This window comes from Anarrhichthys ocellatus, unplaced genomic scaffold (assembly GCF_004355925.1).
Source record: "Anarrhichthys ocellatus isolate YVR2014 unplaced genomic scaffold, GSC_Weel_1.0 scaffold44, whole genome shotgun sequence".
NCBI lineage: Eukaryota > Metazoa > Chordata > Actinopteri > Perciformes > Anarhichadidae > Anarrhichthys > Anarrhichthys ocellatus.
The window spans coordinates 1,238,497-1,256,863 of NW_022280074.1; the positions used below are offsets into that span (position 1 = coordinate 1,238,497).

Below are 18,367 nucleotides of genomic sequence, written 5' to 3' on the forward strand. Positions count from 1 at the left end.
GGAATAAACTCTTAGGAACCAGGTCCCTCTGGCTAGAGCACTGCGTTCAGTGATGTACACAGGATAGGAAGGGGGGGGGGGGGGTTTCGAAGCCAGATGTAAAGCACAGCATCTCCTCTTGTCGCCTCCATAGCCGTTGCTCAACACTTTGCCATTGTAACACTGGGCAACAAACACTGAAAGTAAATCAGATAAAGCTTGACAGTGAATTCCACTGTGCACCAGTTGCTAGGTAAAGGACTTTTCTTTATTCTCCATATTCATACTGGACTCCCACACTCCCACTCCCACATACCCTCCTGGGACTGAAAAAAGAGATTAAACTTTGTTTTGTTCATAACTTGATGACTGTCTATCTACAGGGTTGGCGGGGTGCAACATTTTTGGGATACTTCCCATAAATTATGACGGGCTATCAGTAGGCCAGCTGTACTCTTGAATTCTGCATTCATGGTTGCTATTATGCTGATATGAATACATCTCTCTCCGCTTGTCACAATGATTCTACCTCTGTATATGGGGATGCTCAGAACAAAGGGGCGTCAAATAAAGCAGCTCCTGCTCCTTTTCCCTCCTATTCAACGGGGCGAACTATTCTAAATCAATATCTCTCATGCAAATTATTCTGTGGCCCTGCAGGCTGCTTTACAGCCAGGTAGGCAAGACTGTAACCAAGGCCATGGTGCCTTCAAGTGCCTTCAAGTAAAACTCTACTTCGATCCGATTGAAGGAGAGTGAATGAGGAGTTGGTACTTCCAAGTTATTTGAAGATGGTTATTTTGATGATCGATGAATCAGTCAATTACTTTTTGGAATAAACAATGAATAGTTAATTCTATAGAACGTCACAAGATGGCAAAAAATACATAGATCACATAATAGTTTCCCAAATCCCAAGAAGACGTCTATATATTGCTCGTGTTCATTTATATTGATTTGAAAATGAGAGAAAAGCAACAAATCCTCCCGTTTATGAAGCTTGAACCAGTAAATGTTTGACAGTTTTGCTTGATAAATTCCTGAACAGTGAATTTTCTATTGATCGAGTAATTCACTCGTGGTTTCAACATAGTGCAAATTATATTCACACATGTACTGTAGGATCCACAAATATTCACAGAACTATTTATTTATTAAGGTCATCTATGGTCATAATGCTGAATCAGGTCTCCATAGCTGTATCATAGGAAAGATAAGCACATTTTATATAGTGTGAACCCACATAGTAATTTGTTGATTCAATCAATACAATAAGGAACAAAGAACAAGACAATTACCCAACTTTCTCTTTATTTTTGTTCCTTATTTTCTTTTCGTTTCTGCTCAACAGACATGCATGGGGCTGTACCTCAAATTTAAACGTTTACAGCTTGTAGCCTACACGTGCGTTTGTGCGAAAAAATTGCAAAAATCTCCGACAGTCCTTGAAAGTTGCAAAACTTCCTCATGCGCCACTATCCGCTCTCTAGCTCCTCTACCCCCGCCCCTGAACACGCCCACACACACGCGCATGTACGAATACATACACACACATGCACACGCACACACGCACATTCCAGCAGGCGGAGTCTGTGACGTTCTCCTGGTTTGTGAATGAGCTGCACAGAGTAGTGTTCACTTCACCTCTCAGAGTCCCAGCCAAGCTCAGGAGCGGAGCGAAAGGAGAGAGGAAGGAACAAGTTTACCAAATGGATTTCTTCACTGGAGTCAGACCTTTATTGTTTTCATATGTACTAATTAACGGCATACTAATAACTTTACAGACTAAAGAAGGTGAGTGTCTTTAAAAAAAAAAAAAAAGAAGTCTCAATAATTGACGAGGCTAAATCTTTTGAGAGTTTATTGAAGTGAAGCGCGTGCTCCATGCGGGGAACCTCCTTTTAAGAAACTTTAAAACCAGGAAACCCACTTTCTTAATCCGGTGACAGTCTTGTAGTCTCTCAAAGTCGTATTCAAAGAAAAATCTTGAAGTTCATAAAAATGTATTTCGTTGAAGTTTAATATTGAATCACTCAGCTGAAAGTATGCCTGCATGTGCGCTGCTCTAAACTCTGTCAGCAGGTGAATTCTGGCAATTTGTTTCTGAAAATATTTATTTCCTTTTGTATCAGCCGTTTAGGTAGTGTGTGTGTGTGTGTGTGTGCAGTGTTTATTTTACACCCATTAATTTGACATTCAGCCTAGTAGAAGCATAACCTTTATTTAGAAAAAGGTGTTTGTTTTGTGAAATTAGACTTTTAATTACATCTGGTCAGCTTTTGAGTTAATATGCAGGTCATTTAAAATCACTTTCATTTGTAAATGTTCCAACTTCTGTGTAAGAAATAAAGTAGGATTGATTGACCATTAATTCTAAGTCAAAATGAGCATGAGCTCAAAGGTTTATTTCCATGTACTGACTGTGTTCTCATGTCTCCACAGAGGTGCTTTTGGATATGAAGGCAACGGGAGGTGAACTGGGCTGGTTGACATGGCCCTTAGATCAGGGAGACAAGCTTGGGGTGAGTACCGTTCAGACCTCTCCTGCAGCTCCCACATTTCCACTTGGAATTTGCCTTAGGGCAAAAAACTGCATGGTGAAAATGCACAGGAAAGGGCCCGGCCAAACTGAGATCCTCAAGGGCAGAAATATTTGACCATTTGTGTGTGGTTAGCCTTGTGCCTGTGTGTACATGTCAGGTAGTTGTACAATGTGGAAGCTAAGTCTAATTGTTGCTTGAGTATGGATATTGGAGTTGTAGGATCCTATCAGGAGCTGCCTGCAGAGTGTGTCTGGGCTACACCAAAACTGAGGCAGACAGAATAGCTGCTAGCGCTGAACTAGGAATACTTGTGGTTTCAGGGCTTCAGCTCCAGAATTGTATGGTAGAGAGCAATTAACTTTAACAGTTTGCAGCATGTGGTACCTCTTCTTGGGGGGGAGGGGTTTTAGATGGGGCCAATCAGTCAGAGCTACCTTTTCCTCAAACCAGGGTAAAATGTCTACATTTTGGAGATGTGTCTAGATAATTGCTACATTATTGCACCCAAATGCTGCTGTTTGTCTCTTTACACAGGAGGAATGTGTGCCTTCTTCCAAATTGTGGTTTCAAAGTAATTAACCAAGCAAGCTCATGCAAATTCACTATAAATAGCCTCATTTCATGTGCCATGACTCAAAGGCATGTGCAGACTTGCTGTTCAGTGGCTCAACCAACTGGAGGTTTGACTGCTTAAATAATCCTTTTGACATTTAACTTTCACTTTTTGCACTAATGTGCATCAAGTGCTGTACTTTCTTGAGGTTGGTTGGAAACATTTTGTATTGTGCACAGTTTTCTCATGTAACTACATTCACTTATGACAATTATCATTTCAAGTTTTAAAAGGCCCCTCATAAAATAATGTTCACCAGCTGTTTAATAGAGGTGTTGGTGTAAATGCGGAACCACACACTCCGCTAACAAAGCACATTCCTTTAATTAATAGCACGGTGGCTACATGCAGAGAGCAAACCACAGGCTCTGCCCCCGTGAGGGCCAGTTGTTCCTCTAGAGCTAAGCTTACGTTAAAACATGTTGTCACTATTTTTTTCAAAAATATTTGTGGCAGCATTTGGTATTAAAGCTGCAACGATGTGTGGGGAACATGCCAATAGTAGCGACAGAATGTGAAAGACCGAATTGGAAATAATTTGGTATCTTTGCAATGCCATAAATGCTTTCTCACACACAGTCCTTGAGGTTTTTCTGCATTGTTATGCTGTAAAGGCCCATAAAGTGGAGTTCTCCATGTTGCAGGAATATATTTTGGCAGTGAAGGATAGTTCAGCGGGAGTAATTGGCAACATGTAGAGCCGTGGGTTCCCAGGTTCAGATTACTATGGTTTAATGTGAAATGGTATGGTTCCCCCTACCTTGGGGCTCCCAGGGGTCAGTGTTCGTACCTCTAACCATGTTGGTTTGTGTGGTTTTGTTTCAGTGGGAGCTCATCCAGAGGACCTTGAACGGCTCTCAGCTCTATACCTACTCGGTCTGCAATGTCGGGGAACGTGAACAGGACAACTGGCTGCGCACCACCTTCATCCAGCGGCAGCCGTCGGCTTCGCGGGTTTTTGTCGAGCTCCAGTTCATCGTACGTGATTGCAACTCCTTCGATGGCACCTCGCTGACCTGCAAGGAAACCTTCAACCTCTTCACGTCCGAGTCTGACGCGGACGTGGGTACCACCTTCCGCAAGGGCCAGTTTAAGAAAGTGGCCACCATAGCGCCCGACGAGATCACCGGCAAAAACGCAATGCACATCAACACTGAGACGCGAGTGGTGGAGAACCTGTCTCGGAAAGGCTTCTACTTGGCTTTTCAAGACATCGGCGCCTGCGTCGCTCTTGTCTCCACCAGGGTCTACTACAAAACTTGCCCAGACACAGTGAAGAGCCTTGCGTCGTTCCCGGAGACCGTGGCCGGTGGTGAAAACCAGGCGCTGAGGGAAGTGAGCGGGGTGTGCGTGGACAACGCCATCAGCGAGAAGATGCCTCGCATCTACTGCACCGTGGATGGGGAGTGGGTGGTGCCAGTTGGACAGTGCCAGTGCAAACCGGGCTATGAAGAAGTCGAAGATGCGTGTCAAGGTAAGGGCGTGCAGTTGAATCTTTGGTATTTGTAAAGGTCTTTCTGCCCCCAGGCACCCCCGATGACGCACCATATCAGCTCCCATGAGAGAGTTTTAAAACGACCGTTAGTCATTTATCTTCATTTTAATTGCCGTATGTTGCAAAATGAGCCTGTGTGGTATGCTGCGGATATTCATCATACGTGTTATTATCATTGTTCAGTGGAATTCTCCCCATGGCTAACAAGGCTACTCTGCAATGGAAGGAATGCTTAGAGCTACTTGTGCATGTCCCAGCATCGTCCCTGACCTTGAGCCGATACCTATGAAATTAGCGACTGTGCGCTTTTGAGTTTCAGCTATGAGTCTTAAAATCCTAAGAAAGTGTTTGTACAAGCCTCGATCATGTGCTTGTGCTATGAAGTGATACACCCCTTGTGTCATCAAGGCTAACATTGGCCAGTGAGAAATGCTTTCAGTTCTGAAGGAGCTCACATTCAGGTTACACCTACAGTTTAACTCTTTACCATTTAGTTCTGAAAAAAAATTCTCTTAAACTCACAAGACATTGCGTAAAAATCTTATCTGTTGTGTTGTGGTCTTTGAAACCACACATTTTAAAAGGGTTTAAGTCGTGCTCAAACGCTTCACCTTTCTCAACACTTCACACACTTCATAATAACTTACAGCCTGTTGCATCAGGTGATTTCCTGCCCCCTCATTATTGTCGGTTCTCTTATCTCGACATGGGTGTGCTCCGTAGTCCAACCATGACACTGTCCCTTGACTTTGTTGCCATGGCGCCGCTGTATTTCAAGTCCTGCAAATAAGGCTTTTATTGTTGTGGCAAAGGCCGTCGGAGTGACAGAAAGTGATCAAAGAAGCCGGAAGGCTACTGTACTGTGATGGATTAGCATCTTCAAGGCTGGGGGGCGGCTCGGGGGTCGGGGGGTGCGGACACAGGAGGAAGCCTCTGAGCCTCACTGACTTTGTTCATCTCAAGCATCACAGAAAACAGGGGCCCTCCTCACCACATCCGTCTCCCCCTCGTGAATCCACTGAGCCCCAGCTTTGGGGTGTATTGTGTGACTCCAGCAGTGTATGTCAACATACAACACAGGCCGGCATGCAAGGGCATGTTGGAGTTTGTTCCATGTCAGAACACCTAAAGACTCCCATCAGCCCCAAGTACTCATTCTCCCCCTCCTTTTCTTTTTTTTTTTTTCTTTTTTTTTTTCTGGAAGTTTCTTTTATACACACACACACGTAATATGCCTAATCACACTCTGGAACACACACTTTGGACTGCAGTTGTAAATCCACATGCAGCCTGTTTATAATAGATTCCCTCCCATTGGCTACAGAGCGATAAAAGTGATGAAGTTTTCTGTCAGTACATCATTTTCAGCTGCGGGAAAGTGCTGGGTAAGATGATTGGGGAGGAGGAGAGGCAGGAAGGAGTGAAAGAAAAGCCATACAAAAGCGACAGAGGATTTGCTTAGCGGAGGGGTGTGATTTTTAAAACGGAGAGAGGTGAGGAATGGAATGCAAAGGTATGAGAACAATGAAGCGCAGTGTTTTCCCCGTGAGGCAGGAGGAGCCCGCCTCCTCTCCCCCTTGGTTGGTACATTCCTGATCAGTTTGCTGAGAAGGAGCCTCCGAACATTACTCCAGACCTGTGGAATTCCCAGGGGGGGGGAAGAGCAACTCCGGGTCAAGCCCTCACATAAAAATGACTAAACAAAGAAAACCCCCCCAAAACTACCGAGATGAAGTCAAATGAGAAGCCGGAGACACACGAGGGCAGTTGTAGATGAGGGTGGAAATGAATCACAGGGTTGCAGAGCTAGGGCCAAGATGAATGGTTCGTAGGGCTTTAAGTGGAATCTCATACAGACACACAGTTAATCATTCTCCCAACTTCTTTCCTGTGCTGCCTGCTGTTCGGGGGGAAAACCGCAAAACTTCATTTGTGGCGTTTTTTTTTTTTTTTTTTCTTCCTTGGGTTGAAGTTTCCATGTTCAGTGATGTGTTCACTCAGTTTTATGACTCCTCGGCCCCGCGGGATCTGTTTAAAGTAGCAATCTGTGACTTGATCTGGTTTTTGTCCGCGTCTCCTCATCAGCGCTTACCGCAATGTTGTTTTTGGCTTAGAGATCCCTGGTCCGTCAAACTGTGTTTCTAGGATCCCCCCCCTCCCCCCTTAAACTCCAGTTGAGGTCTCTGCAGGTGGTGTTCGGCGCTCTTCTCTTGGTGGCAGTCATTGCTCGTGTGACCTACAGCATCAGTCTTGCGGACAAACGAACTGTAAAGATAAAAAGGCATCACTTCCTGTGCTGCAGAAACCTACCACAGTGTTTAGAGTAAGAAATGTAAGGGCTTTCATGAACTGGTTCTAGATCATATCGGTCAACAGTAGAGAGGCATTTGTTTTTTATGGAAGCATTAGAGACTTCTATAAACAAATATTTATTTTGGCTCTCAAAATACATGAACGTCAATTATGAAATAGAGTAAGCCCAGTGAAAGCTGCTCTCAAGATTTGTGTTTACTGCCAAAATCCACACAAGACTGATGAAGACTGTCTTTAAGTTTTCTCTAAAATGTGTTATTCTTTTTCCCTGCCCTTTATATTCTAATAACATCCAACAATAATAAAAATATTTCTCTGGTGAAACAAGTACTGAAATCTTTAACAAGTAATGAGTATTTGTAAATGTTCCTTAAGGAAAAGTCCTGCATTCAAATTGACAAAGTGAAAAGCTTAGTTAGTTATTTAAGTTTTCTATGACTGACTCTTGTTTGTAAAAATAAATTCGGTAAATGACAATAAAACATAACATGGTGGAAATGGCTTTTCAAGTGGTGTAATCTATTTAATTTGGCACCTGTTTTACACCACAATGTCGTGCATTCAAAATAAACATTCTTTTTTTTATTCTGGAAAACAATCGTAACTCTTTATGCAACTAAGCGGTTGGCTTTTAAATCGACAGCAGCGCTGTGACTCACTGTTGACACTGACACAGTTTTCCTCCGCTGCCTATCACCCCCTTCCTTACCCATAATCCTCCCTGGCACAATAGAGCTGCATACCGTGTGTCAACCCCACAAAGGACCACGGGCTGCCTTGGCTGGTCCTCAGGAGTGTGTTGAACCGCCTAGGTCCACACCTCATCAGCTGCTCGAAAGCCTCGACAAATAGGACTTAATCCCACGTCATGGTTCTAATGCCAGGAGACACAATGTCACATATTTGGACTGCTGAGGGCAGTTTTGGTGAAAAATGGCGCCTCAGTGGAACAACTACCATAACTGTCTTCTGAGTTCCAGTAAAGTTATTATTCCTCTCGCCAGAGAGGTTCCAGTAAGCCATTTTCTCGCTGCCCCTCCTTTCCTCTCGGTCCGTGTCTCCAAACTCATCCCCAGCTGATGTAACCAACGGTTGGTGACTAAGTTGTAGTTGTGTGACTTGCACGCTGTGGTGAGTGATTTGTATGGGTAGTAATTGACTTGGGTGTGTTTGTGCTTTTTACATGAAGTAACTACAGGTTCTGCATGCTTTCTTGCCTTTGTGCAATCCCTTTTTGCTATCCTCTATACCTCTCTCCCCACTTCCTGGCGGCCCCTGGAGAGCCTTTCTATTTTTGCATCAATTTTCTGCCTCTAGTCTTCTATTTATTTGATAGATTCTTATCTCAACACTCGATTCCCGTCACAATTGTACAGTTCTTAATGCACGTTTCTCAGACGTACACTGCTGCACAAGCTGTCCCAAGTATAACAAACTGACAAAAGTTTTTCCTTTTGTGTGTTGTGTTCTTGTTGTCCGTGAAAGCACAGAGCCACTGTTGTTTTTGGCTGGCGTGCAGGTCATGAATATGACACCAATAGAGTTTAAACATCCCGTTTCACACGGCCCTGATGGGACTATTTAGACTGTGTACGGTTCTCGTCTTTCTCACTGGTAAATACATTTCTCCGAGACTGACTCGTAAAGATAAATAGGGGCTAAGTTTGAACAATGCTGCCAATCGCAGCGTTTTTAGTGGAAACGGAGAGAAAACAACAACCGGCCTTGTTCTCATCGTGGTTAGGGCATAAACATTTAGTGGAGGTGAAATGTAAACTTTAGCTGTCAGCTTCTGTTTTTGTTGGTGAACTTTATGACGGGGTTTGAGATTTGGACGCAGATTGTTCCCTTGGAAATACATGCTGGAGATCCAGTGTTTCAATGCCAATAGTCTTTAAATCGGCTCGTACCTGGAACCAACCAGTTCATCATAATCGCCCCCAAACCTTTTAAGACCAAAAAGTCTTGTGCAATTTCAGCTTATCTGACGAACGGAAACATAGCACCACACCTCAGGATCTCAGGGATTTGATTTAGCTGGCTTACGACGGATTACACATCAATCATCTCCTGCTGCAGAATAAAGTCTACATTGAAATGTTCTGCTCTACTGAATCCCCTCGTCTTTTACCCCTGTAGCCAGTCTCTGAAATAAAAAAAGTCGTAAGTCACCGACTTATCGGACACCGCTGCTCCTTTAGATGCACAGGCTGGATATAACCTCTTTTTCTTCCCCTGTTCTAGAAAGCAGCCGTGATTACTTTGAATTAGGGGATTCCTCAGATCTTGTGCCAAGGTGTAACGTCTGCCTAGCGGGCTGAACTTGAGGGAGTTGGTTGGATAATGGGGGGGGGGGGGCTCTGAAGGCACTTTCAAGTGGTGTCATGCACCGTCTTGTTTGGCCGCGTTTGGAGTGAACAGAATACTGGCAATTACTGTGAACGAGATGACAAGAAATCTAGCAAAGAGATCTGGTGGGCCCAATGGTTCTTTAATGTGGATTAGAGCTAATGGCACTGTTGTGGTGTAAGTGGGATCAGTCTGTGGGTTGAGCCTTTGAGGTGTCAGACTGTGTAAAACACACTCAATATCAACTGTACGATCAGATATGTTACTTCTGCACTACTAGCCTGAACACTGACTGAATCGTTTAGCGTGAACAACGGATAGTAGTAACAAAAGTAGTTTAAAGCTGCAGTACTTGACTTATTTAATTTTCTAACTTTGACTACACATCTCAGATATTACCACCTGGAAAAGTTGACATGGCGAACTAGTTATCAAACGGTAATGTTAGCTCATTTACACATGTAGCAGATGCACGGCAACATACGCAGTAACTTGGAGTTTTGTTTCTGGTCACCAGATGAAACACAAGTCCAATATTCTCTCTTCTTCCTGGTTTGGCCTCTAACATCTGGGTCTCCTGCTTGCTATGTTCACATCTGTTCAACTAGCTGCTAACAGTGTTGATGAGAACAGAGTTTGCATACTGGAATACCAAGACAATGCATGAAAGGAGGCTAAACATTTTCTGAACTGCCAATATTTTTTTAATTGATCTCTTCAAGCGACACCTTTTACATTTCACATAGTTATATCTATTGCAAAATATAAACATAAATATTGATTGGTGCAGCTTTAACCTGGGGTTGGTTACTTCAAATATCAATAAAAACCAATTAAATGTGTTTAAATTCAGTCTCCTAAATTTAGTTTGTGAATGTCTCATTAGTGAAATAACTGAACCTCAGCAATTGTTGGCTTTTTAGTGTGTGTGTGTGTGTGTGTGTGTGTGTGTGTGTGTTGGTTGCGGTGGGGAAGTTGGGACATATTTCCTCTTGGTGACATTCCTGAGCCTGGGGGCTGTTGGTGTGTGTATGCGTGTGTTGTGATGGGGTTGTCCAGAGCAATGTGAAGCACATTGTATTGTACGGCTGGTGTGTGAGGTCAGCACTTTCCTTCCCCCATGTCTGTCAGTCAGTCAGTCATTCCCCCCCAGCGCCACCCACCAGCTACCGCCCCACCCATCACCGCTAACAGGACGAGCCCGCAGCGGAAACCGGAGGTCATCTAATCCCTCGGTGACTCCCCGACCCGTTGGCTCAGGGCTTTCCATTGTCGCTCCTCTCCGAGCGGCCTCGCTCAGCCACTTTCCATTTTGTTGTACTGCCTGATAAGTCATTTTGTTTATTGGTGCATTTGGTCCCATTTTGGCCTCTATCCCCTAACCAGGAAGCAGACGGTTGTCTGCATCCAGTGCGTGACCTGTTGGCTCTGCGTGCTCTAGTAAAATGGTGTTGTTTGCCACCTGGCTGTCTGGATTTCACCAGCAACATGGAGAAATGTGGCCAAATGACCATGACCGCGGTGCAACTGAGGGCTCTGTGACTCACGTCAGCCAGGATTGGTGTTTTTAAAAGTGTCTCCTCTATTTTAAACCATTTTTAGTATGTTTTGTGCCTTCTTGACTCCACTTTTCACTCCCTGTATTTCCTCCTCCTGTTGCCGGGCCGGGCTGGACAGAGGGAGTGAGAGGAGAAAGGGGATCAGGGAATTTATTGTGTTTGTTAACAACCCCAGATGAAAGCCTGAGTGCAATTGTAAAACAGATGTAATGCCCTTACAGCTGCTCCATTGGTCAGCTAATCCTTTTGACTAATGTCCCCCCACCCCCCTTCCACGTGCACACACTTCCATCAGCTCCTACACCTTTACTGCCCCTTGCTCCCCCCCTCCCTTCCTCTACCTCAGTGACCCCCTGGCTCATGTTACCCGCTCACCTCCCCCATCAGAGACCCTATTGTTTCACCAGAACCCGACTCCCCCAAAAGGCTAATGACATGTTGTCACCCTGCATACAAACAAAATTACATGACATATTGCAAATTACGGGTCTGACCAACTCGGGAACAAAAATGGGGGGGATGGGGAGGAGAAGTTTAGTAGATGAGGGCACAGACAAAGTGAGAACCTCCTAGCCTCCAGATGCCCTGATAAAGATCTAGATATTGTATTTGTTTCTTAAGGATTTATTTTTCCAGGATGTTTATTTTGATCACTGGCTGTACTTTAACCTCCCTCCTCATGAGTCAAGCCTCCGGCTGCTGCTGCAACTCCTTCTCCCTCCTCCTCCTCCACCTCACGGCGAACATGTGTTTGTTTTACTTGGCCACTGACTCCCTGTAAGCCATGCACAGTTTAACTCACAACTACCCTGAGGCAGACATGACCTTTCTGCCTTTTTAAAAAGCCCAGTGTCGGACTCGATTGTGGACCCCCCCCCCCCACCACTTACTCTTCCAGTCCTGAGGGCCATTTCTGTTGTCAAGCCCCCACGTTACCCATTCATCCATCTATCCGACCATGCATTCATCACTGTCGCCAATCTCATCCATCTTAACTTCTGCCCACAAACCGGGAGGGGGGCCCTTAGGGGGCTCCCACTCCAGAGCCACTCAGGCTCCCAGAATGTAACAGGCCCCTGCACTCACTCCCAATAAACAAACACAGAGCCACTCAAGGTGCACGGGGGCCTTTCAAATGACAAACCGTTCCTTGCTCTTTAGCAAATAGGGAGGGGAAAAAAATCCAGTTTGAGTTTGTCAGATGTTTCAAGTCAGAAGAGGCTGAGAGACTTTTGTTTATGATAGGGAAAGTACATCCCAGGAGCCCCCCCCCACCCCCCCCCCCCCTTAGTTCAGTGCTTGGTGCCCACGTTCATGTCGGGTCAACACATTTTAGCTTCCTTTTCGGTCATTATTCTGTCTCAGGACTCTGGTAGTCTCCGCTCTGGGTCTTCATTTGGTCACGCTTCCCTGTGTTTCCATGCTTTGATTGGCTGCGTTAGGAAGGAAGGCTGCATCAGCCTCACACTTCCTGCTTCCTGTTGTGTCCAGCAACAATTCAAAGCCCTTCCTCCTCCACTGTGGAATCGAGAAGTTTCCTCTCGCCTGACTTTTGCTCTTTTGTCGAAGAATCCTCTCGTTGGATACCTCCAGCAGAGCGTCATCTAGTTACTGTCTTTGTGACTCATTATATCGAAGGAACAGAAACTCATTCACCTTCATAACGGAGAACTGGGCGGAAACTGAAGCTGCTCTGCTACAGGCCTCCTGTTGGGTGGTGTGCACTGGAATGCATCTTGATTATAGAGGCGGCTCACAGTGTAAGGCCATCATCTCCGCAGACCTGACCACGATGCATTGCAGCCTGCACTGTAGCGCCAAAAAGAGGCTAGTCCTCCTCTATTCAGTTGCCATGTGGCATTTAGGCTATTCTCATCGTGTGTGTGTGTGTGTGTGTGTGTGTGTGTGTGTGTGTGTGTGTGTGTGTGTGTGTGTGTGTGTGTGTGTGTGTTTTTTCTTTCAGCACTTGAATGGCATGGCATTCTCCTTGCCTGCTGGTCAGTGGTGAATAGCAATGTTAATGGGTTAGCTGGGAGCCTTTTTAGTGAGGACTGGGAGGAGAGAAAGGAGGGGAGGAAGGAATTTGGGGATTACGAGGAGGAGAGGTAGGGCTATGAATCGGGGTTTGAGGCAGCAGCTGTTCCCCCTTCTCAATGGAAGAGTTCGCCCTGGCCTGTCTCTTTTCTTTCTTCCCTCTTTTCTTCAGTCCTCGGCAGGATACAGTGTTCCTCTCTGTCTTTCTCGAACCTTCTGTTCCTTCCTAGCACCTCACTCCGGCCTCGCCCAACCTCCGCCTCATTCACGTTAATGAGTAGCAGTGGCTGTTTAGTGAAACAGCTGGCCAAGACGGAGAGGAGATGCAGTCTTGAAGGGGGAGGATTGAGTCACATGCATGCCTACTATACAAACTTACAAATTATTCTTATGGCGAGTACGGTTCCTGACACCATTGTTGTCATGCTCCTAAGCTAATGCAGACCTCTTCACAGCAGCGCCAAGTGCTGTGATAGAATAAGCTGAATGGCGTCGAAGAGAAACTCATGGTCAATCGAGTAAATCCCCTTGATATCATGTAAATGGAGCCGTGTGCTTTCCGTCTTGCGTGTGGTCACTTGCGGCTTCCAAATTAACTTCATTCAAGTGAGCCGCAGTGAAAGGCGGCCATAGGCCGTGACGGTATCTCCGAGTGAATCTGATATCGTCTTTGTCCTTGGTTCTGCTTTTCAATTCAATCCTACTGGAATCTGACATTGAAACTGTGTTTTTGCCTCAGTCTCTGGCATGAACTTCAATCTCCCACATGCGCTTAATTTCATGTCCTCTTTCTAACTTGTCTGATCTCCATCTTGCCATACTCTTCCTCATTCCCAACCCTTTGTGTCTTTTCTCTCTTGCATCTTTCGCCTTCTGTTCTATCTTGGCTCTCATTTGCATTGTCAACATCTCATGACATCTGTCATGGGCTATTTAAACACTGCAGGCAAAAGAGTTAGAAGTGTGTGTGTGTGTGTGTGTGTGTGTGTGTGTGTGTGTGTGTGTGTGGCTTAACTGCCTGTGCAGAGGGACATGAACAGGTGACAGGCAGTGGACATAATCCCTCTTCTGATGTCAGATTTAGCCATGTGTCCACGGGTGTGCTTTGCATACATGTATGTGTGTTTTGTGCATACATATGGGTGTGGGTGGATGTGTGCAGTGCATACACAAATTGTGTGTGTGTGTGTGTCTATGAATGTGTGATGGTGCGAGCACATGAGCAGCAGCCGGTGGAATGCTCTTGCAGAGTTAAAGAGGGGGCCGTCTCATTTTCACTCTCCTTTATGGCGCGCTCTCTAAAATTTCACACCGTATTAAGTTCGTATTTCACCACCGCTATGCACAGCTGGAACCTCTACCTGGATTTCTTTATTCTGAGTTGGACATGTGAAATTTGGTATCATCATATCGAGGCGATACCGTATCAAATGCCGGTCTGCATGTGGGTCTATGAAAGAAAAAAGAAAAGAAACATAAATTACCATTGAGTGCAAACGAATGGATGCTCTGCTTTTGGCTGCTTCACTTCCATTTCTTACTTTCCTGATTTCTCTTGTCTTTATTTCACAACACTGAAGACTGACTTACTGCTGTGGAATGTGGGATGACTGGTTGTTTGTTGTGTGAGAGAGATGGTAAGAAAGCGGTAACGGAGGGGGGGTTGGTGGTTAAAAAAGTCAAGAGTAGGAGTGCCGACTAGGCAGGGAGTCTGCGTTTTATTGTTTTCAGGGTTGGGTTCATGTGAGCAGCAACTTCGCTGGAATGGACAGTGTTTTAATGAGTAGAGTGCAGAGCTTCGCCTCTGTTTTCCCTCCCATATATCTGTGACTTGTCCAAATCTCACCTTTAGCCTCGACATAAGAACGTGTCCACTCAGCCTTGTCGTGTTGCTCGTGAGGTGAAGAGTTCACACAGCGTTACTGATCTTCCAAAGGGGCTTGAATGATCTGGACCAACTGGTTCTGCTCTGTGTGGTATGAGATGTTGCCTGAAGTCAACGTTGTCCTCGTTCACCTGCTCATGCAAATGTGTTTTTTGTTTGCAGAATGTCAGCCGGGCTTCTTCAAAGCCGCAGCATCCGGTGACAAGTGTGAGCTCTGTCCTGCCAACACCCAGGGACTGGATTCTGGGGCTTTGTTTTGCCCCTGTATGGATGGCTTTTACAGGGCCCCAACTGACCCCGCTAGTGGACCCTGCTCAGGTAACGAGTCCCCTTGATCCCTAATGAGAACCATGCAATGAGAGCATTTGGAAATTTTAGCTGCCAATGAGCTTCCAAGTGATTTAATTTCCACTTGTGACTTTAGTTTTAACCCAACAGAATGTGCAGGGATTAAACATTATTTATGGGGTTTGAATAAAGAATCGGAACCCTGAATTTTCGGACATCCTATAAAATTCAAAACGGCACTTGTTTTTTAGACCTTCTGATTTTACTGTCATGTCAGAGAGGAATCCCCACACTTTTGCTTCTATTAAATATCCCCTATCCTTTCCCAATCCTTGTTCAGGCCTCCCCTCTGCCCCACGAGACCTGGTGGCCACCACCACCCAGCTCTCCACGGGAAAACTCCTCCTCTCCTGGAGCCCGCCTGAGGACACTGGGGGTCGAACCGACATCACCTACAACGTCGAATGCCAGCGTTGCGAGGGCAGTGTCTGCCAGCTCTGCGGAGAGAAAATCCGCTACGAGCCAGCCAGCACAGGCCTGACCCAACCCAAGGTTTCAGTGAGCGAGTTGGACGCACATCTCAACTATACCTTCACCGTGGAGGCACATAGCGGCGTGTCGCCGTTCGGCAATCAGGCGATGCCACGATCTAATAGACCACCGTCCACCAGCGCTCTGACTACATCGCTGCATTACACAGGTGAGTGCTGCTGATGAGAGGGGGGTGGTGTGATGATATTGGTGCTACAATAATGACCGATGCTATCGCTGAGGCAGTGACAGCTCTGCAAGTCGAATCACACTGCCGGAGTGAGAGGAAATTAAGTAAACTAGTTGATCTAGGTTTGAGATTCCAACTGCCGAACTGCAGATCAATCAGTCTTTAACGGACGAGTTCCTCCCCCATGTTAATTTCCTTCCTCGCATCTATTCATCAACATCCTTTACCTTTTAAAAAAGTCACACTGTTGTGGTGTGGTCCTTGCTTGTGAGCTTGCTTATCAGGAGGGATATTTTTGGTACGTTGGGAGGTTTTCGCATCCCAAAGTTTCTGAAATATCTCTCTACCCTCTGTCCTCAGACCCCCCCAGGATTACCACGATGCGACTGGTTGAGAGGACCTCCGCCAGCTTGTCCCTTTCCTGGGATGTATCCCCCCGAACACGGGTCCAACCACGGCCCATCCGCTATGAACTTACCTACCGCAAGAAGGTGCTTCACTCTTGTTTGTTCTCCTGAAATTTGTTTAAATTAACAGTATTATTCTACATTCACCACTGTACAAGTTTAAAGGTGCTTCTAAGATAAATTAAATGACATTTTAAGACCGGCGCTCCTGATCTGATTATCAGCATGAGTCCAGCGTAAATGTTATGTTACAGGATAGAGGACTTGCCATCATAAATGTCAGAATTCATCCCTCTAACATGAATGCTAAAATTGAATCTGTTCTCCATTTTCAACATTAGCTGAATTTCTCCCCCATCTCCCCTGGACAGGATGATAACCTGGACGTGACTACCTACATCGTGCTCATACTGGAGAAGAACTTTGTGCACATCAGCGATCTGGCCCCTGGCACGGCTTACCTGTTCAGGGTGCAGGCCCTCAGCAGCGACGGCAGCCCTGGAGGCTCCAGCATCGAGGAACAATTTGAGACCTTGCACGAAGGTACAGAGGGGAACAATCAAGAAAAAAAGTTTCACAGGTTTCATTCAAGAATGGGATGTCTCTAATGTCTATCTTTTTTTTTTTTTTTGCCTATTCCAGAACGCCTCGCTCAAAATAACACGGCAGTCATCTTCGGCGCAGCAGTCGTGGGAGCGGCCATGTTGTTCATAGTGATCCTGTTCCTGTTCCTACGCAGACGGTCAGCAACCGCCCCTCTGCTGCTCTCCTCGTCTTTCTATCCTGTTAATCAGTCCTCCTTCACTGGCTTCCTCTCTCATTCTTCTGCTTTTCCTTTGTGGGGCCTCCATGTGGCCTTTGCATTCACTCTCTCCTCACCTCTCTCTTTCTTTCCTCCTTTAGCCAACTTTCTCTTGCTCTTTATCTGGATCTGTGTCCCAGCACTCACTGGGGAAGAATTTGCGTTGAATGTGCCTTGTCATTGCTCAATGGTTATACTCTAGTCTAGTGAGTGTTGGGGGGCCTTTGAAAGGGAATTGGTCCGGGGTGGTATATTGTTGGTGATAAGAGGCGCTTGGTTCCTTCTTTACGCAGGCACTTTGTAAAGGTGACCTGGGCCTGTACTGTAGCAGACTGTAGCCCGTCTGTCCACCTCCCTCCCGCCTGCTTGTCTGTCTTTCAGTCTTGAAATCGGCTTGGCAAACACAGTCTGCCGTCAGCCTTTATCAAAGGGCCGCCTCTGTGTGAATGGACGCATTGCGCCAGTGTCTGGATCCTTTTGAAAGCCTTAGAACTTCTTGAAAAATGGTTACAAAGGTTGCTATGTGCTATTGATATTAAATCAGGCAGATGATGTAAAGACACATTTGTTCTTTGAAAGTGGGATATTAATTTGCAGATGGTTTTTATTAAATCTTTTTATTCAGGAAAAGAAACTCTCACTCCAGACAAGGCCCAGAGGACACCTATTTCTCCAGTTCAGGTAGACAAAACAAATCTCTCATCTCTTTATGTCACCCTATTCAATGGGTTTAATACATTTATTAACCTATAACAATGTCTTGTTTTCTTCTCGCAGAGCAATTGAAGCCTCTGAAGACCTACGTGGATCCACACACATACGAGGACCCTAACATAGCCGTCCTGAAGTTTGCCACTGAAATCCACCCCAGCCATATAACCAAACAGAAAGTCATTGGAGCGGGTGAGTGACAACCCCGTTGAGACAATCTGCTCGGGCTTACCTCCGAGATGTTGAAAGATTTGTCCAATCCCCAAATTCGCTGTTTATATTGTGCATTTTCCACAGCTCAGCAGGCTGACTGACAGAGGTTACTTTAGTGAGATTATCAGCTATCTGGCTGAGCTCTCGCACAACAAGTTGAGACATTTTATTGTGAGGCAACTCTTGGCTGTGAGATCTATGTGTTTTGGCTCCAGTTGACATGTACAATTACACAAAGAAACTGTTGCAGGAACAGTATTTTGGAAGGATATCGGAGCACCTTCCCGGGCCCTGCCCACATCTTAAATTCTTAAAACGTTTATTCAAGTGTGACCACCTTTACCCTTTGAACCAACAGTCTTTTTTTCCACTTGCACCCCCTCCTAAGTTCCCACGACTGTGACCCCCCCCCCCCCCCCCCCCCCCCCCCCCCCCCCCCCCACACGCCCCCCCCC

At 45.7% G+C, this 18,367-nt stretch overlaps 1 protein-coding gene across 2 annotated transcripts in view; it reads left to right on the forward strand.

Annotated features, from left to right (window-relative positions):
- The first annotated feature begins 1,688 nt into the window (after positions 1 to 1,688).
- The window catches only part of epha2b (eph receptor A2 b), a 23,700-nt gene continuing 7,021 nt past the window's right edge, over positions 1,689 to 18,367 (forward strand). For both annotated transcript variants that reach the window (XM_031868777.1, XM_031868778.1), the window contains exons 1-10: positions 1,689 to 1,773; positions 2,422 to 2,501; positions 3,961 to 4,609; positions 14,933 to 15,088; positions 15,399 to 15,758; positions 16,140 to 16,270; positions 16,558 to 16,729; positions 16,829 to 16,928; positions 17,614 to 17,669; positions 17,766 to 17,891. In XM_031868777.1, coding sequence (XP_031724637.1) covers positions 1,689 to 1,773; positions 2,422 to 2,501; positions 3,961 to 4,609; positions 14,933 to 15,088; positions 15,399 to 15,758; positions 16,140 to 16,270; positions 16,558 to 16,729; positions 16,829 to 16,928; positions 17,614 to 17,669; positions 17,766 to 17,891 — 1,915 coding nt within the window. The remainder of the gene's footprint in view (positions 1,774 to 2,421; positions 2,502 to 3,960; positions 4,610 to 14,932; positions 15,089 to 15,398; positions 15,759 to 16,139; positions 16,271 to 16,557; positions 16,730 to 16,828; positions 16,929 to 17,613; positions 17,670 to 17,765; positions 17,892 to 18,367) is intronic.